Source organism: Coturnix japonica, chromosome 1 (genome assembly GCF_054131305.1).
Source record: "Coturnix japonica strain WE chromosome 1, WE-NBRP24, whole genome shotgun sequence".
NCBI classification, from domain to species: Eukaryota; Metazoa; Chordata; class Aves; order Galliformes; family Phasianidae; genus Coturnix; species Coturnix japonica.
Genome location: NC_140663.1, coordinates 171,618,088 through 171,644,039, shown reverse-complemented (window position 1 = coordinate 171,644,039; position 25,952 = coordinate 171,618,088). Strand labels below are relative to the sequence as shown.

Genomic DNA, 25,952 nt, shown 5'->3' with positions numbered 1-25,952 from the left:
GATGATTTACAAAAGAATGTGCCCTAGCTTAAGCTTCTCATTCAGAAATTAAACCCCTATTGATACACAGAAACAGACTCCTATTCATATGTTCCATATGATTTGTAGCATCCTAATCCTTGCTATGAATCCCTTCCTTATTCTCAGTATTTTAGACTGAAACACATAATTTCACAACATGGCTTCTTCACATTTCTTTTGGAAAACGTCAGCCCTTCATTGATTAGAGTTTAATTGGTCTCTTTTCACATGAGCGATTGGTTTCATAAGCCTGTTGAAGAACAATTTAGTTATTTAAAACTTTTCTCTGTGAGTATATATTTTAAACTTACCATGAATCTGCATATTCATGCCTCTACTTCATTTTGTAAACCGTTAAGTTCTTCCACTTTTACCATTGCTTGTATTTCTTACCTCCAAACATTCATGCATTGTGTGTGAAGCATATAACTGTTCTGTTATAGACAGTTTAGTATGCCAGTAGCCTGTGGAAAATAATGAGTAAAACTGAACTTTGTTAAGTAATTGGTAGGTGTAATGACCATGCAGCTTGTATGCGCTGCCTGACTCACATATTCAGAAAGACCTTTTTCCCCTTTTAGCATAATTTTGTGGTCGCAGCAATGCATGGCTATTGCTGCAGCTATTTGCCAGATTACAAAAAACATTCTGAAACCATAGCAAGTCTTTCTGCAGTTGGCTTCTGCATGAATTGCACTTCATAACTTTATTATGAACTCTTGAAATGATGTAGGTCCAAGAATCACCATCTGCTATATGGAGTTTGTGAAATTGTTTACATAATATTGATGAGCGTATTAAAGTCATAAAAAGAGGCCAAGAACATGTCACGAGAACTTGCAGTCGTCTCCAGCTAATTACTGCAAATTAAAAATTAGGCAGCCTAGTTTAATCTCCTTTCATGGCTATGCAGCATCCAGAGCAGATTGTAAGTCAGTATCAGGTGCAGTTTGTTAAAGGCCATGTTCTTGCCTGGAAAGAGAGATGGAGAAATATAATCCTCTGAAGAAAATGATTCGAATGCTCTGGATATTACTGAAAAGCACTGAAAAATACTTAAGCACTGGAATAGGCTCCCCAGGGAGGTGGTTGAGTCACCATCCCTGGATGTGTTTAAAAACCATTTGGATGTGGTGCTCAGGGACATGATTTAGCAGAGAGTTGTTGGTTAGGGTAGTATGGTTAGGTTGTGGTTGGACTTGATGGTCCTTAAGGTCTTTTCCAACCTGAGCAATTCTATGATTCTATGAAAACTGAACTTTTATTTTTACTGTAATGGTGTCAGAACTGAAGGAACGATTCTTGGTGCAAAACATTTGTGCATTTGTTTTATTTACATTCTGCTAAAATGTGTATCATTAGCAGATCCAGTGTGCCAAAATGTATCTTCGTGTACTACAGTCTTTCCTTAGTTTGCTACGTTTTCTTGCCTCAAATGAAATGAAAGATAGGCAGGAATGGGAATTCATGATATCTGTTCATTTATTTTTACCAATGCCTCATAAAGAGAGCTCACCTCAGAGCAAGACAAGGGCGTAAAATGTCTCCTGAAGCATTCCAAAACTAGCACCAAAAGGCAAGAGCAGGTCTCCTGCTTAACCTGGCTGGGTGTGTGCACAGCCCATGTCTTCGTTCTCAGAATCTTTGAGTTATTGGTCACAGCTAACAACAGTTCTTATGAAATGTTGACTTTGGAAGAGGTGCCTGGAACAAACAAGTAGAACATTTAATTCTGATTGGCTGGATGCTTTATCAAGTTCACACATGGTGGCAGAAATGCTTTATGGCCGTGTTATGTACTCTCCTCCATTGGGTTTCACAACCAGTTGTACAGCTGTGTCACCTCTCCAGGTGTGTGCTGTAGCCAGAGGGATTTATTTACCTGGTTGAATGTCTTCTGTTTGTTCATTACTGAGAAGCAGCAAGTAACACTTTGGGGTACTTTGTATTCTCCTGCTAGAAAATATCCCAAACTGACCTTTGCTCCTGGGTAACAAACATAAAGTAACACTTCCTGTTTCTTCCAAAGTTACTGAGTCTGTAGTCATAAGAGGGGCTGTTTGCCACACTATTTTCTTTGACTTAGAGTTTTCAGGGACAACAAAGTACAGTGAGCTTACTGTCACTGTGCTCTTGTGCAGCCTACATTTAAAATTAGGACAACTCAGATTTCATTCTTGGTGGATAAAGTATTGCATTTGTGACTTCAGCATTAGGAGGGAGAGAAAATGTTAACAAGAAAGAAGCAAATTCAAAGTTAAGGCATACCCACCGTTCAATCTTTTTTCTTGTTCTCATGCAATATTTCTTCAAGGCTTTTAATGTTTTTTTTAGCTGTATGAGCCAAAGGGTGACCTCAGTACCTTCCAATTGAGATTCCCTTTTGCATCCTCTTTCAATGTTTCTCCATTATTATGCTGCTGAATATTATGCTCTTAGATAGAATAACAGGGCTTAAAGAAATCATGAGAAATCATATATTTTCACTTATACCACAGGGACACATCACTCAATGCATTCCTATCAAATGTCTGACTAACTTATTCATTAGGAACTGCAATAATGGAGAGCCTGTGTCATCCCTGGACAATCTATTCCTATTTTTAACCATTTTTGTCATTTTTTACTTTCTAATCTGAATGCTGTGATGCAACCTTAGTCTATTACTTTTTCTCCTGTCCACTACAAGTGCTAAAGTGAGCGGATTATTTCATCGTTGCAAACGTAAGTTGCAAAGACATATCACATCCTGCCCACTTCTTTCCTTGCCTTAGCCCTTCTTGTCTCCTCTTGTAAATCTCAGCTATTTCAACCAGTCCTTACATTCAATTCTCATTGCTCTGTTCTGGATTCCCTGAAACAAATCCATCCATTTCTTGAAACGTGGTGCATAAGACAGTGTACTACGGATGATAAAGCACAAGAATTAATTCATTGTTGTGTACATCCCAGTGCAGCTTTTGCTTTTTGACCCTCCACGGTCGTAACATTGGTTCCCAAAGAAACGCCGATTGTTCCTTATTGTTTCTTATCTCTATTTGTGGTTTCCGCTTATTTATGATGTCAGTGCACAGAATCCTATTGTTTTCCAAACCTCTCTTTTCATAGTCCTTTTCTGCTTGGTATTAGCTATAGATGTAGAAGGCATACCGTTTTTTGCTGTCTTTTCTCTCACTGCTGAAATGATTGACTTGCAGACATCCAGGAGAGGTGCTTATGGAGCACCACTTAGTACTTCCTTCCAGTTGGTCAGAAGCTGCTGATAACTGCTCTCTGACTCCACTTGTCTAACTGGTTTTGCATTCAGCATGGATCCTTTCCATTAGACTGTGCTACAGGGACCAAAACATGACTCAAGCCAGTACTATAACACATACTGCTTTTCTTCTCTAGTCACAAATTGTCACTCAGTGTTAAATTAATTTTACTCAATTTTTTTGATAGTTTTATGTTGATGGTTACACATACCTTAATGATTGTCTTTCAGATGCTTACAAGGCACCTGGAGTCTAGGTGTGTTGATTTCTTCTAGGAAACACCCTCCTCTAAGGAAGGCAGCTGAATTGCAGTTTTATCTAATTTGTATTTTTCTGTATATACGCTATTTAGTGCTTAGCTTTTTTGGTGTTGCTCTTTTTTTTTTTTTTTTCCCCTAAAATTTTCTTGTCTATAGCATCCTGAGGCTATGTTAGCTGCTGTCACACTGGTGGTTCATAATCGTTCTATAACTGTCCTCTAAAATGAGATTACTGTCTGCAAAGAAGATGAAGATAATGCCACATCTTTAGTAGTCAGCAAAAGATGTGAACTCATCACAAGTATGCTCTTAATTTTTCTGGTTATCCATGCTTATCTTGAATGCAAGGCTGAATACAGTCTTCTTCTCAAAATAGCAAGTGCTTGGAGGGTTCGGCCTTATCTGTTATAAAAGATTTTTTTCTTTATATTTAACCTAAATTTTACTGAACTCAGCCGTAGCGTGATCACTACAGCCCAAACAGCATCCAATCCTGATGCCACCAATCAGTTAATTTGCATTGGTGAACAACAGGTCCATATTGCATGTCACCTGGTGGGGCCATCTATTACTTGACTCAGGAATTTGTCCTCAGTGCATTCCAGGCCTCATTGACATCCTTCTCTTGATCGGGATGGCCTGTAGAAACAATCAGAAGTCTCCATTTTTTGCCTCAATCTCAAACTGTCACCCATAGGCTTCTGGCTTGCTCATGACTATTATTTAGAGACAGCTCTTAACATTCTGTTCCTTTCCTGATGTAGACAGCAACATGCTCTCCCCTACTCCCTCTCTTGTCCCTTCTGAAAAGCTTGTAGCTGTCAATAGCCTTACTCCAGTCATGGGAATCATCACACCAGATTACAGTGATGGCAACTATATTGTAGCTTTCTGGTAGCACAGTAGCTTCCAGCTCCTGTGTTGTATAGTGTGGGGCCCAAAACTGAACACAGTACTCAAGGTGTGGCCTTGTCAGATCTGAGTACAGGGGGATGATCACCTCCCTGTGCTAGTTCTGAAATGTGCACATTAGGCTTACACTTTCTGCTTTCCTTACTTGTATTCAATACTTGTGTTCATGCTTCACACCGGGGAGGGGCTGGAAGTAACACTGAGAGAAAATGAGATGAAGAAAGCTGATAATTTTCTGAAACCCAGCCAACCCAAGAACTGGGACACCGTGACCAAGCCCAGCCATGCTGGCAGTCTCAGCATGATGAGACCAGCAGCACGTGGGTGCTGGCTGTGCATGGCAGCCTTAAGCACCATGTAGATATTTGCAGAGCAAATTGTGGCAGAATTTATTGGAGTAATAAACAATGATAGCAGCAGGTAACTTCCTAGCAATAATTTTTCAAAAGTTATTTTCATAACCGCCGTCATCATTCACGGAGTTAAATTACTGAAACACAGAAAGTGTTTTGTAGTAAAAAATATCTTTTCTTTACAATTTTGTGGATTTTTACAATTTTTTTTTTTTTTTCTCCTGGTGATTGCACACATCTGTGGCATTGAGTTCATTTTCTGTTTTGTCGTTAAAGTTTTACAGTGGAAGCTTTACAGTGTTTCTTATTGTTCAGAGGCCATATTGCCGTGATTATGAGAGTAAGGAAGGACCAGAAGTCCATTGCATGTAATGCCCCACCCATAAGTCGGGCAAGATTTATGAGCAGTTTCTTAATCTTTTGTCGGCGATGTAACTTTCTATTTCCAATACTGCACCTGGATGTGCAGAACTAAATATAACAGTCTCTCTGAAAAGCACTGTTGGAATTTAAAATAAAACTATGTTAGAATAAAGTTTAGCCCCTAGTTTTTCTACACTGTAAGCCAGCTAGGAAGCTACTAAGGAATGAGTTTCTGTGGGAGCACTGAAATGTGGTTCTCAAAGCAGTGTTTTCTAAGCTGTGCACAGACACTTTGCTCACCCTGTGGTTCTTCAGATAGTCTTGAGAATGCAGTGTGTTCTCAGGAATTCCATTGATGGTTAGAAAGCTTAGAGATGCATCTACACAACACAAGATGAAGTCAAAGATCTGTAGACTCCGGAGTTTACTCCAGTAAACTCCATATTTCAGTCATTACAAATAAATATTATATTGTACAAAATACAAGTTCAAGTCTCAAGAAATTTTGCTGTGTGGTCCTTTAGCTTGGTTGTACCCATTTGAGGGTAGGGCTCTTTTCCCAAATAACTGGTAATAGGATGAGAGATAATGGCCTTATGTTGTGCGAGGAAAGATTTGGGTTGGATTCAATTATTCATTATTCAAAATTGTTTTCAGAAAGTGTTGAGGTATTGGAACAGGATGCCCAAGGAAGTGGTGGAGTCATTGTCCATGGATGTGTTCTAGAACTGTGGAGATGTGGCACTGAGGGATGTGGTCAAGGGTGGTCGCAAGCATGGGTTGATGGTTGGATTAGATGATCTTATGGGTCTTTCCAACCTTAATGATTCTATGATTCTATGAAATGGATGCTGTCCTAGTGCAAACGTACTTATAACAGTCTCGGTGATTTTTGCTGTGTCTCACATTATTTTTTGGTAATAGTCAAAATCTCACTTCAAGTCATCGTATTGCACATAACAACTCACTGATCTAAAAGGAGCACATCATCAACCTAATTTGGCAATGGCCTTGACGTACTCAAAATGATTGCTAACTTCTTTAAAATCTTTTTATAGCTTTTAATTTCCTTAAAGGTTTATTCTGATTAAATACTCCCATTTTATTTGATGTCAGAGACACGGCTAATATGATATAAAAGTCTAAATGGACAGTCTCCTCATAATCACATTTTCCTCAAAGCAAACAGCCAAACACTGCCCTCACAATCCAATTACAGGATCATTTGGTCAAAGCAAATGATGCATCAGTTTCTCTCAAATGCTTGAGTTTGCCAGTTGATTTTTGTGGGAGAGGTGTAGCCAACTGGAGTTTTGAATCACCTGTAAATAGCAGGATGGTTGTTCACAGAATACAGCTCCAAGAAGCTCAGCTGTTGTTTTTGTTTGTCTGTATTTTTCCCTGGTTGCAGAGAGCCAGTAGAAAAAGCCAGTGGGGAATTTGGCGGTCGATAAATTTAGCGAAGGGCACAGCATAACAGAATTACTGCATGTGCCACTATGATTTAAACCAAGCCGAACTCAATTTGAATTTAAAATAATGTGAGATCGATGTCCTAACAGCCTCGTTGCTCTAATAGGAATCACATAGCACCAGCACCAGCACAGTCTCAGAGGTGGATGTGGGCAGGGGTGTGTGTCAAGGTACAGTTTTGTCAAGGTATAGTTTTCCCCATCTGGGGCCTTTGAGACAATATTTAGGGAAGGGATCTTCACTGTGTGAGTGAGCCAGCTGCTTTGGGATGGGTTTGCTTCCCCTTGCTCCCTTACTAAAAGGCACAGAAGGGCTGTGTCCAGCTACAATATATAAAGAATATACATATATTTTTAATCCGAGAGAAACTGTTTCCTTAAAAATACGCATTTCAGGGACATTCATCTCTCCAAAGAGATGAGAGCTTTGTAAGTATTGAGGTAATTAACAGCACCAGAAATCAGATTTTGTATTTGGTAATGATGCACACAGCCCAATTAACTTGAAGCACTGATTGATAACAGTTTTTATTTATAACTTAGGACCCAGTATTGTACTTTAGTATAAGCAGCTTTCTTTTCAACTGCATCAAACTCTTACCAGATTACGGATGTTTTCTAAATGAAAAGCAATTCACTGGATTTACATGGAATCTTAACAGGATAGGAGCTCACTGTTGGCTTTACTGCTTGCCATCTCCTTTCTTCTCAAGTATCATAAATGATGCTTTCAGTACAGATCTAATAAAAGCTACATGCTCTGCTGTGCTGCCTTCTCCCTTCTCCTTGGAGCTGTCACTGCTTTCTCTCTATTTCTTCATTCATATATCTTTAAGTATTGTTTTATATTCACTGCATGTGAAAAACTCTTTTCGAAAGATCATCTGATACTGAAAATATCACGAATACCTTCATTTTATGTTTTGTTTTGTTAAAGTGCACAAGTTTAAACTATCAATCTGATTTCAAAACACAAGCAGTGAGAATTCTCTTTGCATTTATATCCCAGCAGCACAGCACGTTCAGTGGTTTGGAATATAATTTTTACAAGAGTTTCAGACACAACTTTTCCAGCTTTACCTACATTTAGTCTGTTTCTAATGTATCTTCTGAAAGCTATGTGATGTTTGTGGAGGATGTTACTGGGGGGCTGGATGATTGTTGTTTTAATCACCCCTTGTTTCATGGACCTGTGAGGGAATACAGAAAGAAATTATAAATGCTCAGTCAAAAAAAAAGGGGGGGAAATTCGGAGAGAAAATCCAGTTGTAAATCATTCCTTTTCCCTTAAAGTTGCCTCTGTGAGTTTCCTCCACACGAATCACAAGCTGTGCCGCATGATCCTGTTCAGTGGCAGAGATGATCGCGGTTTTCTTTGACCGCATCCTTGGGAGGAGGAGGAGAAGAGAAGGGTTTTCATCAATTTCAATTTCTATTTGTTTTTTAATTTTCTGAAGCAGCCTTACTGGTGCCTTTGCAGAGGTGCTGTGCTCAGGATGCTTTGGCAGTCAGGGAGCCTCCAAGACAACAGGAAGAGAAACAAATAGTGGTCCTGGGAACAGATTGCATATGGAGATCATGCATAAAAGGGAGGAGGAACTTATGTTGGGTATTAAGGGGAAATGTTAATGCTGGTGAATGCTTTTGCTCCCTGCATTTCCAGATACCTTGATATGGTGATTGCTGGGTTTCTCTAACAGGAAGTTTGCAGCCTGTCTGGATATACTAAAATACATGGACATCCATACAAGGAACCCTAACTTTGTTTGAAGTATATTTTTCTTTAGGTAGTAAGGTGTATTTGTGAGATATGCAAGTTTTAGTGTCTTTACCTTGTGTACTGTGTTTTTTGGGGCCCTTCACTACAAGAAAGACATCGAAGACCTGGAGTGTGTCCAGAGAAGGGCAGTGAAACTGAGGGGTCTGGAGCACAAGTCTCATGAGGAATGACTGAGGGAACTGGGATTGTTCAGTCAGGAGAAGAGGAGGGTCAAGGGAGACCTTATTGCTCTCTACAACTCCCTGAAAGGACTTTGTGGTGAGGTGGGAGTCGGCCTTTTCTCTTTGTCAGAGAGTGATAGAATGAGAGGGCTTGGCCTCAAGTTGAGCCAGGGGAGGTTCAGGTTGGATATGAAGAGAAACTTCTGCTATGAAAGAGCAGCGAGGCACTGGCACAGGCTCCCTGGGGAGGTGGTGAATTCACCATCAAGATGTTCAAGAGCCACGGAGATGTGGCACTGAGGGGCATGGTTTAGAGTGGTCACAGTCATAGATGAATGGTTGGATTAGATGATCTTATGGGTCTTTCCAACCTTAATGATTCTGTGATTCTGAATTAATCAAAATGGCCATAATTGCGGGGGGAAAAAACAACACAAAAAACAAACAAACAAACAAAAATAAAACAAGAAAATTTCAGTGAATAATCCATGTGAGAGCAACCTTACCATTTATGAGGCAGATATGTGTTTCGGAACTAGATGAGCTTTAAGATCCCATCCAGCTCAGTCCGTTCTTTGAGTTTGATCTTCAGTGCCATGTGTAGTAGTAGATCTAGAGAGAATGCTTCTTAGTATTTAGGGGCTGCTCATTTGCAGGTAGTGCCATGGATTCAAGGAAATCGCTTCTAAATGTCTCTATTCCAACTTGAGTACTGCAGTTTCATGTTCAATGTACTTTATTTCTGATAGAAAAACAAATAAGCAGAGCATTCTTTTTTAAGCTGATATGAAAGTCATGAGTAGCTTTGATCTCAGAAGAGCCATGTTTAACCAAATCTATTAAGAGTTTTAGAAGTCAGCTTCTTACAGATTTATCTAAATGAGGACCAAAATGCCAGAGCTTTTGGGAAAGTTTATATTTCCAAAAGATGATTTTATTTTACAGTCTCCACTTACAAATTACAGCACTGCTGTGTGCGCCCCGTGCCCCCCGTCTACCCCATCCCCCCCATACACCCCATCCCCCATCCGGGCTGGTGCTGCTGCAGCGTTGCAGAGAGCCCTGAGACAGAAATCATGCAAAATTAAAACAAAGCCGCTGCCTTTTTGTCATCTTTTTTTTCTTAAGATAAAAGAGATCTTTGAAAATAATCTTTAGAGGACAAGTGGGAAGAGGACAAAGTACAAAAAAGAAAGGATTTGAATTGGAGGAAGAGACACGTGATTTGATTTTTTGGTAGTCCTTTATAGAGCCATGAGTTGGAGAACTTGATGATCACTGGGATTTCTTCCAACTCAGGATATCTTATGATTCTAAAACAGTGGAGCAAAGGAGGAGATGGAAGATGAAAAAGAATTGGATGCAGAAGATGTCTCAGAAAAATGACAGTTGTTGCTGTTGACTATTAACACTGGGGAGGACATGAGATGTAAAGATCAAGAAACAAAGTAGGAAGATGTAGTAACCTCACTAACTATATTAAAAAAGAGAATGGATTATCCTGCAGAGTTCATTGTGGCTCATAAAGGAGAGGAGGTAGCCCTTAATTCCCAATAGCAAGGGGTTTAATAACAGGGGATGCAGCTGGTGTGTTCAGATGCAGTTCCATTTCATCACGATGACCTTCCCTTCTCTATACAACGAGACACCTTAATGTGGAAATGTAGTCCCCGGCTGGTCCCAGCGGGCAGGATGTGCTGCAGTAATGTACAAACACGTCCTGCGCTTGCAGGGCTTCCTTCCCACATGGCCATAATGAACGCTCTGTATAGGAGTTTCTAATTTACTCTTACCCTGAAGGATAACATAAGCAATATGGGAATGTCGTTAAACATGGCATGTGGTGTTGCTGTGAGCTACTTTCTCCTTATGAGTTCTGTGGGTGAACGGGGACTTGTTTCCTCAGAAGGCTTCTTGTGCTGAGTACATCAATTGGTCACACAGAAAATCGTTAAAGGGCTTAGGACAAGGCGCCTGATAAAAAAAAAAAAACAACCAAAAACCAACCCAAAATATAATTGCTGGCACTCAGCCTTGCAGCTCAGTGTGGGAACTTCTCCTTCCCACATGACAGAAGGAGAGTGGTGTGATCCCATGTACAGCACCTCTTTACGTACCCAAACCTAAATAATTATGGTTAGTTCATGTCTCATTGGAAACACAGAGACTATCATGCCTTGGCCTTCTTCCACTTTTGCTGTTTTCTTTATGAAAAAAAAAGAAACCTGTGTGTGGCCATAAGTTAAATTTACGTTAATAATTAAACATGATTGAAATCGACCCCATTTGCTTTTGTCTTAAAATCGTCCCAGCGGGGGAATGTGGAGAACCCAGATTTATTGCTGCATCTCCTCAATTCCTCTGCTGCTCTGGTTCCAGCGAAAGCTGGGCTATGAGCGGTGAATGATCCTGCTCTGTTATGGGGTGCATGGAGCCGGATGGCAACAGCTGGCAGCCATGGGCTCTGCTGGCTTCGGACCAGGGGCAAATTCCCCTCTGATGGGAAAATTCTCTGCTGGGTGGCTGTAAGCAGATTGCGTGCCTTTAAAAGAGTGCTTACAGGGCAAAAAGCGGTGCTTCCTTCCTGCAGCTTGAGGTGGCTACATTAAAACAAGAAGAGGGAAGGGTTAGGTTAGATGTTAGGGGGAAATTCTTTACTCAGATGGCAGTAAGGATCTGGCACTGCTGACCAGAAGATGCAAGTGCCCCATCCTTGGAGGTGCTCAAGGCCACAATGAATGGGGCCCTGAGTTGGTGGGGGGGCTAGGGGGGGTGGGATGAAACCAGCCCATGGCAAGGGTTTGAAACTGGATAGTCTTGAAGATCCTCTTCAAGATCCTCTTCAACCCAAACCAGTCTGTGATTCTATGGCTCTTCCAAATCTCCCAAATTGAAAAATACCATTAAAAAAACCCTGGATGTTATTGAGATTTCTTCCTGTCTCAGGGGAATCTGAAGTGCTGGGTACATGCACTGTTTTTTACTGTGCTCATTTACAGCTTGAATGGCTCACAGAGGTCAGCAGGAGAGTAGGGACTTTTTCACCCCTTGAGCAATGAAGCATTGAGTAAAAGTTATTATTACCAATTAGCAGTGGCCTGTATGAAGCAAATCATTAGTCTTAGTTCAGTTATTAGCAGCCAGGTGTTCATGAGAAGTACCATGTGCCACTGCCATTGTACATTAGCAGTGTTTGCAGCTGCAGTTGAGGCCAGTTCTGGGTTTGGGACATCTCCATGCTGTCTCTGGGTGTTTTTTACCCTGACCCAAAGAGCGTGTTAAGAGACCGCATGGAGCTTTCTTTTGTTGCTGCCAGTTTTATGTGTAAATTGCTTTGGGAATAAATAAGGGAATGGCAGAAACTAGAGCAGTGGCCTTCTAGTACTTGAAAAGAGTTTATAAGCAGGAGAGAGGAAGAGTGACTTATTACACAGGCAGATAGTGATAGAGTAAGGGGGAATGGCTTTAAATTAAAGAGGGGAAATTCAGGTTAGGAGTTAGGAAGGAATTCTTTACTCAGAGGTCAATGATGCCCTGGCACTGCTGCCCAGAGAACTGTGATGCCCCATCCCTGGTGGTGCTCAAGGCCAGGTTGGATGGGCAGCCATGGTTGGATGGGCAGCCTGAACTGGTTGTTATCTCTGATAAGAAATAACTATATGGAACTACTAATAAAGGAACAACAAAAAGAATAACCAAATCTCAGTACAGCAGATATTTATTGCATAGGATTTAGTCAGCATGCAATGAGAACGGCTGTTAGAAATCCTTTTTCATGTTTCTTGTGGTAATGAAGAGAGAGTTGGAATGTGGCTTTCCCTTTCAGTAATTCAGATGTCTTGTGATTTTCACTGGAGGTAAGGAGGGGTATGCCCGGCACTTTCCTTGCATGCGGCAGGGCTGGGGATAGCAGCAGCTGGGAGGGACATCTGGTGGCCTGTCCAGGAATGGAGGCTCAGCATCAGCAGCTGGAATGCAATTGCGCGGTAGTGATTAAAGCAAAAGCATCCCTGTGCTTTCAGTGTGATTGCTTTTCTGTTTCAATATGACTCTAGGAGCACTTAAGCATGTTTACGTTTCAGTTTGTGTGTGGTTCCAATTTACCTGAAAACAGAAACTAAGGCCTTGTTCTTGAGCTGGCAGACGTAGTATGTCCAACACCCATAATAACTCAACAGGACCTTAACTTACAGCTGTCAGTAGGTTTTAAAGCAAACTCATGATACTGCACAGTGGTTCTGTGGGCAGTCAGTATACCCAAACCCTGTGCTTTTGGGCTCCCTTCCAACTCAATGACTCTATGATTCTGTGATTCCTTTGTTTCAGTCTGTCTGTCCCCGGGCAAGTTGATCCATCTTTATGTTAGAGTGCTATGAGAATTTCTTGCTTCCAAGTTTCATAGATGAAGTATCATAAAATGTTTTCTTTGTGCCTTTGCTATATTAAGGAAAGATTCGGTGGACAATATTGAGGTTGTGTTGAAATCCTGTAGATCCTATATACATCATCAGTGTTTTAGTTGCAGGAATTTTAAAGAGAAGCTGTTCAGGATGAGCTTCTGGTGTTGTGCAGAAGTGTCTCAAAGCCTTCTATGATATCTGTTTTCTGATCAGAGTTTCAGGATAAGAGGGAAGGCAAGTGAGAGTAATGATTGGAGCGATGTCTGCCTGCATAGTACAACCAGGGAGATGGAGTCTATTGCATGGCCAGTACATCCATAATGCTGAGCTAGAATCTAGCTTACACCTCACTGTGTCCTTCCTGCTTCTCTCCCCCACCCAGCTCCCAGCTCCCAGCAGCAGACACTGGCTGTGTGCTCTGCCCCCTGGGAGCCCATATTGTGTGCTCCTGGGGGTAAGCATGGGCTTCCCAGGGACAGTGTGGTCTTTGTGAGCAGAAAGAGGAGGGTTGTGTTCACTCACTCTTGTTTATGAAGATCTTGCGGCGTCCAAATTGTCTTCTCATACAGTAGGGTGTTTTTGAAGCGATGATGTTGGTAAGTTGCTTATGTTTTGTAAAACTCATCTCGACTTTTCTTCTTTGGCACATGAAATTGCCCATTGCTACCCCAGTGATTCTGTCACTGTGCTTTAAAGATTTCACCACTCTTGGTGTTGATAAAACAGAGAAGCACTGACATTTATATGCTTTACCCTTTGTTTCTAAGGCATTCCAAGGCTGTGGTGACAGCTGTGAGATTGGGGGTAGCCCCAGAGTTGTTACAGACTTGCTGTTTTCTGTTAATGAGAAACTGGTGTTCATTCACAACCCTTCTATACCATACACAACCTACAACTCTTTGCTGCAAGCGGTCCTTTATAACAAAGACTGTTTTTTTTATGTTTCAGGTGCAAAGACGGCTTGAAGGGATTTACATACTCTGCACTGAAGTAAGTCAGGAGAATAGAATAGTTCTTTGAGTATGTAGCTTGGAGAGAAGATTTTGAGGAGCTGTGCACAGAAGCTGCATTGCTTGGAATGAGTTCTCCTAAGAAAAACAATGTTGTTATAAAATGTTATGATTTATTTTTTCTGGGGGGTAGTAACAGCATATTTGAATGCATAGTATGCTGGTAAAAGAGGAATCTTTTCATATTTTGAATCATTATAGGTAGGAAATGAAGGCACGTGCTTGTGTATGTTTTTGAAGGCATGTTAATCTTTTTTTCTTTCTAAACCTGCGATTCGCGATTCACATCATTCTCCTGGAAGGAAAGGGCTGCTGTGTTTTGGCCTGGAATTTATTTTCTGTGTAGTTCCATGCCCAAATAAAGCATGGACAGCCCAGAGTACAATCAGTACCAGCTCACAGGTGAAGAGAAAAACTGAAGCCAAAGTCAAGTAAAGCAGAGCTGCTGTTGATAGGGGAAAATATTTTATAGAATTTGCATCCATAATTAAGTAGTTAAATAAGTCCCCATTCCCAGAGGTGTTCAAGAAACATGGAGGTGTGTCACAGAGGGGCTTGGCTGAGCAGAACAAAACTGATGGTCTTGGTGAGAGCAAAACATTTTGAAGGCTAAGGAAGCTGGGGCTGTTTAGTCTGGGGAAAAGGAGGCTGAGGGGAGACCTTATCGCCGTCTTCCAGTACCTGAAAGGTGCTTACAGTGAGAGTGGGGCAGGTCTCTTCTCACTGGTGACAAGTGACAGGACGAGGGGAAATGGCCTCAAGTTGTGCCAGGAGAAGTTTAGGTTGGGTGTTAGGAAACACTTCTTTACAGAAAGGGTAGTCAAGTACTGGAATAAGCTCCCCAGGGAGGTGGTTGAATTGCCATCCCTGGATGTGTTTAAGAGCCGTTTGGATGTGGTGCTCAGGGATATGATTTAGCAGAGGGTTGTTAGAGTTAGGGTACTATGGTTAGGCTGTGGTTGGACTTGATGATCTTCAAGGTCTTTTCCAACCTGGGTAATTCTATGACTCTATGATTCTTACAAAATGGGCATTTTATAAAAACATCTCATTTAGATGGAGATAAATGAGATGTTTCACATGTTGTTTCACTTTCTTCTTTGGTGTTTTTCTTTTCTTTGAGAGGTGGGCTTCCCCTGTAATGTTTTTGTGCCTGGTTTAAAAACTTCCCGACATCACTTTTGTCTGTTGTCTGAAGTTTGTGTCGGTGGATTAATCTTTTCCAAGGAGATACAAGTGTGGCACCTGTTCTTGCAGACCTGTGGATAACTTCAAGTTTGTATCACAGACTTTTAGAGACTGTAACACATAATAACAAGAAAAAAAAGTCTCTAATAATATTAGAGACATCAGAGCCTTTGTATATCTTTGAGTTATTTATGCAACTGTTGTTCTCTTTGGTTTTGTGATTTTTTTCAGATTCATTGTAGGGAAAGAAGAAATCCCCACTCATTCATTTTCACCTGAAACAGCATTTTCAAAAACAGAGAGAAAAATAAAGCCTTGTGAGAAGATGTCACAGCGAATGAACTTGTTGGCTCTGACGAAAAAGCTGATGGACAAAGTGTGAGTCAAAAGAAAGTAAAAGAGTAACAACACAAAACAAATCCTTCCTACTCAACTCATTTTTATGTTGTGTTACACTGCATTTGACAATGTTTAACGATTCTTTTGCTTTGCATTTAAGTGTTTTGCGAATCTTTTTTACTGGATAATTAAATGTAACAAGTTATGAACCCTAAGAAAAACAAAATTTAAGACCTGTTTCTCATTGCAGGGATTCAAAATAGCTTGCACTGTGCAGCTGTCTAAAAAGGCAGTGTAAGTTCAACCAGTTCTGTGTGGTAGAGTGCTGTTTGCTTTTTCTGCAGCACTGGCTCAGGACATGGTTTCATCAGTGCTTGTAGTGATATTAAAGAAGGAAAACAGCACAGCAGCTCTCCTTATTTAAGTCTCCTTAAGTTACCATCATGTCATTTTTGGGGGGAGGACCCACATCCCTGCATTGCATCAAGTAGAATTTTCTCTTAAGAACAGGATTTGTAACACTTCCATGTCAGGAAATTCCCAAGTAGAAGTGAATCTAAAACTTTTGCATGAGGTCAGACACGGATTAGCTAAGACATGTTCCATCCCTGTCTACAGAATGCAATTTGCTGACCTTTAGTATGAGCTTAAGGAAGTGTTATGGGGTGGCTTTTCGAGCTTTTATAAAGACAAGGGAATAACAAATTGAGAGAGCATCTGACCATAACACACCTGTGGTTTCATTTCCATGACTTCTTCAGGTGCAGTTCTGTGACCAGACCTCTACCTACTGATGTGCAGGAAAGAAACAAGTCTGCAAAGGGCAATGTGTAGCCACTTATCTTATTTGCTCAGCTGATGAGCAGAAATGAACTGGCCGGTATCACAGGGAGACTTCCTATGATTTTTTTATACCTTTGAATTGAAAAATATGAGGAAAATCAGTAGTGCCTTTTCAGACAAGATTGTATTAGTAAATAAAAAAGAAGACCTACAAAGAGAAGCAGTGGGCTGTGTGCAGATTCCTCTAGCTCAGTTGTTTATATCTGTTTTGTTTTAAATACTCCTTATTCAGTTTGTTAGTTCATAGCTCTTCTGCTGTTTGCTAAATGCTGGGATCAAGGGACTATGTGTGGAGAAGAGTATTTTTTCCTTAAGGTTTTGAATCTCCCTACTCAGACGTTCAGAAAACTTCCAGTTTTCAGCCCTAATGCTCTCACAGCTTTCTCTTCCATATGGTTCTTTTCAATATAATTGAGTCTAAATGCCCGTAACCTGATCACATTCTCATTTCAATTTTTGCTACATAAACTGACCTCACAGAAGATTTATGGCCATTGGACTTTATAGTACGTGATTCAAAACTTCCAAGATATTTGGCACAGTATATAAATTGTGTAATTTATTTTGTATTAAAACTTAAATACTTGGCTATAGCAAAATGTAACACTCAAACATGGTATGTCATTACTTCTTTATAATTGTATATTATGCAGGGCTAACAACTGCACAGTCTGGGAATCCCACCATCTCAAGCCAATCTTTCTTATACATGAAAGGTCAAATTTGCAGTTCTAAGTTGGAGTCACAAAACAAATCTACGCAGTGGGTGAATTAGCCCAGAAGTGAAATGCTTGCAATTGGAAGATGTCTCATGGGATAACTCTGTGCATTGCCTGCATTTCATTCCAATGAACCTTACAGCGCTATGAAAGATAGGACATGGGAGGCACTGGCACAGGTTGCCCAGAGGTGATGGAAGCCCTGTCCCTGGAGACATTCAAGGTCAGGTTGGATGGGGCTTTGAGCACCTGATGGAGCTGTAGGTGTCCCTGTTCATCACAGGGAGTTGGACTAGATGGCCCTTAATGATCCGTTCCAGCTCAAATGATTTTATGATTCTATGTAAGGCCACAGATAACTGGTGAAACATACTGGCAGACTGGAAAGGGTGATATCCATAGAGTTCTGTCCCATAGCTACTCCCTGTTGCCCACAGAAGAAAATGTGTTGCTTAATTTTGTATTATAGGTGTAGCATGGCAAGAAAAGAGGTTGGATCAAAATAAATCTGCAGACACTTTTTCTGTACAACTAAAGTATTGTTTCTTTTTATTGCCCTTTTATAGCATCATAAAAGCTCACAGTGCCCTTCGATGGTGGGAAAATAACACTTTATGTATTTTTAGGCAAGAAAAATTTATGAAGTCTCCTGTTGATTAGACTGAAAACAGCTACAGGTTAATATGTGCTTCATTGTGCTTTTTGCAGGTGCAAACATGGCCCAAGGCATAGATGCTGTAAACACTATGAAGATAATTGCATCTCATATTGTATTAAAGTAAGTGCAGAAGTTAGACTGACAAACTCTGGCAAAGATGGGGTAAAATTCTTTGGTTGGAAAAAGCGTATACTTCGGAAATGAGAAAGGAGCCTGTTACTTGTTCTTTCTCTATTGAAAATGTGACTAGCTTGAAAACACATTTTCTCAATTTGGGATGGGGCAGAGGTTAAAGTTTTCTCATCTCACAGATTGGCTGAAGTGAACGAATAACGTAAAACGTGTGGGAAAAATGGACTGGTGAGCGAGGAACTGAACTATGTGATGCACTCCATTACTGAGCCCACTTGTGACTCCACCCTAAATAAAGCACCTGGAATGTGCTGCTTCGGCAGCACCATGCATACAGCTGTGGTGTCTGGCACACGAGGCTGGCTCTGGGCTCAGTCCCCCGTTCATTTATTTTAATGGCTTGGAGTAATGAGAGATTGCTCCCAGTTGCTGCGCACAGGAAGAGCTGGCCATGCCCAGTGGCAGAATTTGCCCTCCTTTAGAGGAGTGCCATGCAGGGGAGGCTGTTTTGGCTGACGTTGACTTTGCGCAGGTGGTACCACCTGCTGTGCCTTTTTTTAGGAGCTGGTAAGACTCCAAAATATTTTGATCTCTTAATAAATCTCCTCATTTTTATTTATGCAGATGCAGAAAATGATTTGAGTGTTTTCAGATGCTGCTGATGCGTTCCACTTATTTTTATCAAATTTGTTAGAATTTGCCTGCGTTGAATGTTTTGGCATTCTATCCTTTCTACTTGCACACAAGGTAGTAGTAAATTTAACCACACATCAGTATAAAATGATCTTGATCAGGAACTATGAAGAAACAGTAATCAGGAGGCAGAAATAAAATGAATGAGACTGGAGTGGATTGCTGCCATGCACTTTTTTTGCTTAATAATTTATCATATAAGCCAGAAATTTATAACACATTTCCTGCTGGTGGCACCCACATCCAGCCAGTGTGGTAAGTCAGCATCACATGCACAAATGTCTAAGTAGTGCCCACCTTCCTGATGTCTGTTGGTTCCTGTTTTTTTGACAGCGGTATCTGTGAAGCGTTGCAGGTTTGGCAGTTGGATGGGTTTGTGATACTTTGCTGTTTCATATTAGATTTTTGTTCTCAGTCTCTCACTACTGTCTCAGCCCACATGTGATCTCATTCATGGGCTGTGCCTTTTCTTTAGGGTGTGACATCTTGGGGACGCAGACTTTCCGCTTGCTTTGTGCTCGTTCAGTGCCTTGCCCAGTGAATTTGCTATTCAAAGTCTCCTGAACACCTTTGTCCCCCATATCTTAAGAGCTTGAATTGGTCATTATTCTCTGGGTACTGTATTTTCCCCAGAGAAATCAGTATGTGGTCCACAGTATGAATGTCCAACACTAGTGAGGTGTATATTCAAAACAAAGAGTACAATCAAGCAGAAGTGATGTTATGGGTTGCTCTGGATGCATTTCCAGATGTCTGCTGATGTAACATCTCCTACTGTGCATCTGTTTTAAAGGATGCCTTGCTAACTTCAGCATGCTTCAGTTTTACATAAAGCGCTGGTTTTCATTACATATACATATTTATAGTAATTAGCTCTTAAATGCTGCTAGACCAAACTTTACTTTCTGAGTTGTTTTTTTTTTTTTTAATTAATATTACCAAATTCCTAAGCGGTTTAGTAATCTTAAATCCTTACGCATTCTGTACTACATGTTAGTGGTATCTGAGTATACATCTGTAAGTACCCCCATAAACTTATTTTATTTTAGAAGCACAGCTAGAACAAAAGAGGAGATTTCTATTAGAGTATTACTTGTAGAACTGATACCCTCTTCCCTGTGAAAAAGTTTCTTAATCTAGTGGAAAATTGGTTCTGTTTGTGATTTCATAAGTAAAAAGAGAGGTCATTTTAAGGCAAGAAACCAGCATGGCTGAGCCAAGACCTGCAGGTCATCAAACTGAAGAGCAAGAAGAAAATATACAGGCAATGGAAGCAGGGATGGGTAACCTGGAAGTAAAGGGCTGCTGCTAGGCTGTGTGGGGATGGAGTCAGAAAGGCCCTTATGCATCAAAATTAAGCCTTAATGGTGCAGCTCATCACTTCTGAGTTCACTACTCGTAAAATGGCAAATATAATTGACTGCCAGCTGGCACTGATGTGTGTATTAACACCGTGATCTTGTCCCTGTCTGAATGGTCTTTCCTACAGCTGGGCAAAAATTGTTACCTGATTGTTGTATGTTCTCTTGTTAGGGCTTTGATTGTAACTGGAGTTTTTAGGACTTTCTGTTTATATAATGATACCCGGTATTGTAATCATCTTTTTGTGCTGGAAGAGAAGGGCTGTGTACTTTACAGCAGAGTACTTCTTCTTTGATAGTATGAATTTACGTTCTTCTTAATTTTGACATTTTAACTATACAAAATTCACAATGCACTTAAAAGTCTGCTTACTGTACATACCTTTCAGTAGGCATTTTCATTATAGGACTGCAAAGCACTGGGTCGGTAGCACAGTACAATTTACACACCTTTAAAAGTAGCAGAGGAAGAAATGGAATATTTTCATGCGTAGTTATTGGATCCACTGGATGACACAAAATAGTTTCTTCCACTTGATTCCTATAAACCGCTTCTTGAGTAGCAGCTCAGGGAGAGTAATTGTTTCAAGAAGTTTACTGCTGGATGTTTGAACAGAATAAAGTTTTATGAGCTTGATGATGCATTAGGAAGTTCTGCAGGATGCAAAGATGTTTTGAGTTTCTGAGCTGGAAAGGTTGCTCAATCCAAGTTTCTTCTGGTTACAACTGTCTCTGGGGTTATCTCAAAGATCCAAAAAACAGGCTGCAGAAATTATGAGCATTGTGTGCTGCCTGATTTGCCAACGATGAGTGCACAGCATTCTCATAGTTTTCAGATGAGGTATCTACCAACCAAACAACGGATGGATTTTATTCAGAATTCTCCTAGAAGTTCAGCCATAGGGTAAAAACGATGATAGGAAGCTCAGGAGGAAGTTACAAGAGACTGGGGAAAAGGATTTGAAGAGAAACAGCCAGTGTAGTTCTGTGATATAAAATAGCAGATCTATGTCTAAGGTGAAATAGTAAGGAAAAAATAATTTGAGCCAACATGATTCTTTTGCAATAGCAAAATCTCCTGTCCATGTTTGGCCTTGATCTTACTGCAGAGCTCACTGAGGCTCTGCTTTGGTTGAGGGAATGTACATGAGCGCGTGCCAAGCCATTGGGGTCAGTTTCTAATTCTCCCACTTTCTGAAATTTATGTTGTGTGGACTTTTTACTGCTTTAGTGCTTTCTTGAGACATTTGAGTGTAGAAGTGCTCTTTTTTCCCATCACATTACTTTCCTCTGTGTGCCCATTTGTGGTTAAAAGCCAGTCAATAACACAGAAGGGAAACCATCAGGATGATTTGAAGGGACAGAATTTTAGAGCAGAAGACAAATAGAGTTTGCCTTTTGAGGCCTTTGAGGTATTCATAGAAATTAAAAGAGAGTCACTTGTTTATTACTTTATTGCCTTTGTTGCTAGGAAACTGGGAAAACAAAATTGAAGATGGGAATGCATTTTATGTAGTATATGCAGAATGAGTTTTAAACTGCTTTTAAAGTACTTCTTCTCTAGACATTCTTGGTTTTCCTTCTTCTGAATTTGCGGTTTCTTCCTGTTTCTTCTAGGGCTTCATTAGGATGTTTAGCATTGGTTACCTGATCCAGTGCTGCCTTCGGATTCCATCCACCTTCCGGCATCTGTTTACAAAGCCATCCCGGCTACTTTCACTCTTCTACAACAAGGAAAATTTCCAGCTTGGAGCTTTTCTGGGATCTTTTGTCAGTATATACAAAGTAAGCTTAAAACATGTAGAGTAACAATTGCCATGTGTTTTATTTTGCTTCTTAGAATATCAGGAGGATACTCTTCTAATTGGCACTGGCTTCTACAGAATGGTACTGACAGTTCTGTAGTATTCTGGTCGTCAAGCTGTAAACAGTAAACTGGTCTTCCATTCATTCTGTGTTTTTTCCGTGTGTATTATTTCTGAATAAACGGGATAGATTTTGCAGCATGGTATTGATATCATGAGATAAGAGGTACTCAGATTCCAAAGGGACTTTGTGTTATGGAAACACATTGTAGTGCAGACATGAGCAGTGACTGTAGTAGCAGCATTGCTGCCAAAGAGAAGCCATTTGCAGATTTTTTGGCTCAAATGTCTGGAATCATTACTTGATGCAGAGTAGAAGGAGCTCACATAACATATATCATGCACAACTGAGGAGGCACTTACCACTTAGAAATCAACCCTTCTGCGCCATTAGAAGATGACAGATTGTGAACTGATATGCATTCATTTGGCATTGTTGAAGTTAATTGATTTATGTGTACTAATGCCAAGCAGAATGTGAACAAGCCAAGGGAGAGGATGTGGCAAAGCACACTCTTTAAGTTTTTGCACCTTTATGTTGTTAATCACATGTGCAATTTTTCAACTGCCACTTCCCTTGCTCTCTAAAGATAATTCTGTATTATTCATGGTGCACATTTCTAATTGGAAATTAAATGAAAACCAAGCCTTAATTGTAAGGAAAACAGAATGTCACTTGAATTGCCATTGGACTGAGACACCAGAACTTTTAAGATTTAAAATTGCAATGGTGAAGTGCAAATGGGCTATTTAGACTTTGTTTGAAAATCAGATTTTTACTACAATTTTACTAAAAGTGCCCCTGGGGAATAAAAGCATCTAAATTACAAAAGCTGAAGTGATTTTCACTTACTTTAAAACCTCCAACTACAAAGCATAGTTTAGTTCTATGAATATTCGTTTCATTAGACCGACACACTCTGACCTTTATTTGTTATTTATTAAGTAGGTGCTTTCTGTTATTGTTTGCATTCCATAATTTATATTGATTTGAGTTGCATTATGTTTTTCTTACAGTTTCAGATAAGCACATAGGGCTGTAGAGATCCTAATCACTGCAAAAGATTGGATCTTGATGCATTTTGAACCTGAGGGCAGATTGAAATGCCTTTGTAGAGCTGCAGTAGCTGTACTATTAATATTTTGTGTCCCACTTTCTATAAAGTATTGCCAGCAAACATGGTTTTATAGAAAATAGATCATCTTTGTCAGCCTGGTTCCCCTTTTTAAATAAGATTACAATTTTGATTAGTAAAGTTGACTGTCATAATTCAGTTTTGGGACAATGTAGACATTTGCTTCTGAACTTTTTTCATGTCAAGACTTGGAAATAACACAGTGAATTCAGCTGAGGGCCACCAAGATGATTTGAGGATTGGGTCATCTGATGTGAAAGGAGAGACTGGGAAAACTGGGTCTTAAGCTGGAGAAAAAAGTGGCTCATGGGACATCTTACTGCTATTTATACCTCATGGAGGGTACAGAGAAGACAGAGGCAAACTGCTTTTGGAGTGTGCAGTAACAGGATGAAATGAGATGGACACAAGATGAAATACAGGAGATTCTGATGGGATACAAGGAAATGTTAAAGGGTTGCCTGCTAAGGCTGCATGGTCTTCATATGTGGAGACACTCAGAACATAATTGGATGATGAGTTCCTGATCAGCCTGCTTTACTTGGATCTGGAGACTGGACTAGATGATCTCCAAAGGTCTTTTCCAAAATAAATTGTTCTTTGTTCCCATGAAAAGCACACGTTAGATGGGTTAAGGGGCTGACATTCATCTCAAATTAGACACTAACAGGCTATCATACAGAATTGTGTACTGTTGTCCCAGAGCCATCAGCACTGGATCTGGCCCTACAGTCAAGTCTTGAGCCATTTGGAAGCAAACAGATTTGCCAGGGATAAAATTTGGCAGCAAAGTATGGATTTCCAAAACAGTTTAAAAAAAAAAACAATACAGAGGATGTGATGGACTTCTCATGGGATAGAGTCAAGGCAACTAGTGCAAAGAAAGATGCTCTCAGTTCAAAATTAGCTTTACTTATCACACGTGAATTAGATTGGTATTCAAACTAGATTGTTCTACTCTGCAATTGTAAAAGAAATATTAACAGTGAACAACTAAAATGCTTTAGGTGGTGTGGATTATGGGTATTTCAACAACGTACACTTAATCCATGCTGTGGGTTGTACTACTAGCTTATAGCAGAAGATCTCCAGTTTATGAATCCCAAAAGAGAAATGCCTGGAGCTCATCCTGCTGTATGTTCTCCTGCAGGGTACAAGCTGCTTCCTGCGCTGGGTACGGAACCTAGATGATGAGCTTCACGCACTTGTAGCTGGTGAGTCCATTGTAAGAAAGCTACATGGGCTCTGTTGGGGTTCTACAAGTATTTGTCTTGCTCATAGCTGGATGTCTGTCTCCCATTCCCTTTCCAGAGTTAGATGATGAAAGTAAGGCTGTATATATTTATGTTCTGTCAGTAGTGTTTCAGATATGAAAACGTAGTGTTTCAAGTATTTTCAAATATAGGCTGGCATTAAAATTGTAAGGTAGATTCAGCCAAATGTTCTTTCTGTTTATTGAGTCCAGCTTCTTGGACAGTAAATTATCATATGCACAGATGTAAATTTATCCTTTATTTTCCAAGTGTTTTGATGTGAAGTTTCAATACTCTTCCATACATGGTAGAGTATGCATTTGAAAGAATGGGCTCCACTGGATCTAAAGAAAGACCCTTTTGCAGTGAAATCTGTGTAGTGTTGGAGGCCCTTCCTTATTTATGCACCTATCATCTTGAAGATCCTCTGAGGTATCTGTTGTTTGTGGGATGAGGGAGGATATTTGAGTCTGTGCACCTGATGGTTGAATGACAGCTGTATTTCAGGGTTGGTTTTTGTTGTTGCTTTTTTTACTGACACAAACCATATTTTGATGGGCAGCACCAAAACGTCACTGATTTTTTTTTGTGGTGGCAACAGAAAGCGTAATCTTTTGTAACATCTGTTGAGCTGATGTCCTGTGACTGCAACAGTAAATGACAATAGTGCTTATTTTCTAACTGTTACAGGGTGTCTAGCTGGAATTTCTATGATGTTCTACAAAAGTACTACTATCTCTATGTATCTGGCATCCAAACTAGTAGAGGTAAGATGTTGTCCTCATAACAGAGCTCTTTCTTTTAGCTTCATTGAACTTCATAGGCTTTGAATATTGAGGCTGTGTTTTCCTAGGTGTATACCAAGTGGCAGTGCCATTCTGTGGTCTCATGTCCTTCTTTTCCTTTCCATGTTTCATTTTAAATGTTCTTTATCCGCTGCGCTTCATGTATATTTGCCACAATTTTTGTTCATCTGCTTTCTTTGTAGCTCTTTGCTTCATAGCTTTAGCACATTTTAAAATCTGAAAGTTCCAAGAATGTGGATTTTGTCTCTCTTGTTAGAAACATAAATCAGAACTAGCCTGTAATTGCAGATTTATTGCCAAAAGCTACAGCTCAACTTCCTGCCTTTGTTCCATAATTTTGGCATTCAGCTATGTGAGATAACTCAAAATAGCCTAGGTTTTAGACTATAGCTGAAGTTGTTTGTCAGTATACTTCAACTGAATGAATTCCTGGCATTGCAGAGATCTTTGTTCTACTTACCATTTGGCTAATTGGAATTATTTCTATGAAATCACTAAATTTCGAAGCCCAGGAAAGAAAAAGTTAAGAAGGTTTGTAGAACTCTGTACATTGATTATACTTTGCTAACAAGCTTTTCATTTCTTACTGTCAATTTTCCATAACACCAGGACATTGCCCCAGTTGTTTCCCCAGCAGCACCGCTGGAATAGTTTGACAGCATTCTCCTGTTATGCTTCATCTCCAAATCACAAAGCTTTCTCCTGCAAATATCAAGGGCCTCATTCCTTACTGATATTAGGCACCACCATTAGTTGCTCTGAATTCATTTTAAAAATGGAAAAAGAAGGAACCTATTATTCCCTTAAACATAAGATTAAACATAAAAAGAGAAGTAATGCTCTGCTTATGCTTTTTCCCTGCATTCCTAGATCAGGCTCTGAAAGGAGTTCACGCAGTGCTTATATAAAAGCAACTGTGAGTTATCCATATCGACTCCTTTGGAACATCAATTGGAAAAGAAAAAAAACA

At 40.1% G+C, this 25,952-nt stretch overlaps 1 protein-coding gene across 7 annotated transcripts in view; it reads left to right on the top strand.

Moving 5' to 3' along the window:
• TMEM135 (transmembrane protein 135) overlaps nucleotides 1–25,952 on the top strand; it is a 165,914-nt gene that overhangs the window by 134,586 nt on the left and 5,376 nt on the right. For all 7 annotated transcript variants that reach the window (XM_085536500.1, XM_085536499.1, XM_015852398.3 and 4 more), the window contains 6 exons: nucleotides 13,928–13,969; nucleotides 15,409–15,555; nucleotides 17,787–17,856; nucleotides 21,540–21,707; nucleotides 24,074–24,137; nucleotides 24,867–24,943. In XM_085536500.1, coding sequence (XP_085392626.1) covers nucleotides 13,928–13,969; nucleotides 15,409–15,555; nucleotides 17,787–17,856; nucleotides 21,540–21,707; nucleotides 24,074–24,137; nucleotides 24,867–24,943 — 568 coding nt within the window. The remainder of the gene's footprint in view (nucleotides 1–13,927; nucleotides 13,970–15,408; nucleotides 15,556–17,786; nucleotides 17,857–21,539; nucleotides 21,708–24,073; nucleotides 24,138–24,866; nucleotides 24,944–25,952) is intronic.